Source organism: Cynoglossus semilaevis, chromosome 9 (genome assembly GCF_000523025.1).
Source record: "Cynoglossus semilaevis isolate Cse_v1.0 chromosome 9, Cse_v1.0, whole genome shotgun sequence".
In the NCBI taxonomy this organism is placed as follows: Eukaryota; Metazoa; Chordata; class Actinopteri; order Pleuronectiformes; family Cynoglossidae; genus Cynoglossus; species Cynoglossus semilaevis.
The window spans coordinates 4,560,444-4,561,475 of record NC_024315.1 but is presented as its reverse complement, the minus strand read 5'-3'; the positions used below and the strand labels follow the sequence as shown (position 1 = coordinate 4,561,475).

At 50.8% G+C, this 1,032-nt stretch overlaps 1 protein-coding gene across 1 annotated transcript in view; it reads left to right on the top strand.

Moving 5' to 3' along the window:
• Positions 1 to 1,032, top strand: part of grin2ab (glutamate receptor, ionotropic, N-methyl D-aspartate 2A, b) — a 59,233-nt gene that overhangs the window by 47,104 nt on the left and 11,097 nt on the right. The window contains exons 11-12 of the mRNA XM_025058460.1: positions 131 to 299; positions 570 to 731. Of these exons, the coding sequence (XP_024914228.1) occupies positions 131 to 299; positions 570 to 731 (331 nt within the window). The remainder of the gene's footprint in view (positions 1 to 130; positions 300 to 569; positions 732 to 1,032) is intronic.

Genomic DNA, 1,032 nt, shown 5'->3' with positions numbered 1-1,032 from the left:
TTGTGATTTTAAGGTAACTTAAAAAAACCAGTAAAAGGAACAGATGAAGGGAGTAGAGGTGTGAGGATGTTGACTGTTCACTGACACACACACCTGTGTGTGTGTGTGTGTGTGTGTGTGTGTGTTTCAGTAACACCACCTCTGGAGGCTCCTACATCAAGCAGTGCTGTAAAGGCTTCTGCATTGATATTCTGAAGAAGATTGCCAGGAATGTCAAGTTCACCTACGACCTCTACCTGGTTACCAACGGAAAACACGGCAAGAAGATCAACAACGTCTGGAACGGCATGGTCGGAGAGGTTTGTCTCTGTCTGTCCTCTGTCTTACGTCCAGATGTCAGAGGTCCAGTCTGAGTGAACATGGACAATATTTCCCTAAATGTCAACGTGTTTCTTTCCAGTGGTCGTCTCTGTAAATGTCCGTCGTCCTCAGGAAGACGTTTGTATTCACTAATTCCTCAGTTCAGGTTCCGTCTCGGGGCGTTGTCACCGGGGGTCCATAGGTGGCGCTGGTGTTGATGGGGCAGCTCTCTGGGTCACTTGTTGTGATTCTCCTCTCACTGCCCCCAGGTGGTGTACAAGAAGGCCATCATGGCAGTCGGCTCACTGACCATCAACGAGGAGAGGTCAGAGGTCATCGACTTCTCTGTGCCCTTTGTGGAGACGGGCATCAGCGTCATGGTGTCTCGGAGCAATGGCACCGTCTCCCCCNCTCCCCCTTCCTCCCCCCTTGTTCTGATGACTTCTCAGAACCTAATGTTTTTGTCAGTGACGTCGTCCTGAGGGGAAGTGTGTGTGTGTGTCAGTGTGTGTGTGTGTCAGTGTGTGTGTGTGTCAGTGTGTGTGTGTGTGTGTCAGGATCAGTGATGGTTCAGTTTCTCTCACACTCGTATTAGAAACACCTCAACGCACAATCTCTCAGGGTTGGCTGACCCTGGTAGTCTCATGTTTACACACACACTCACACACACAGAGTGTAAAGTTGTCTGGTTAACCCCCCCCCCCCCCCCCCACCCCCCCATCGTCTCCACAT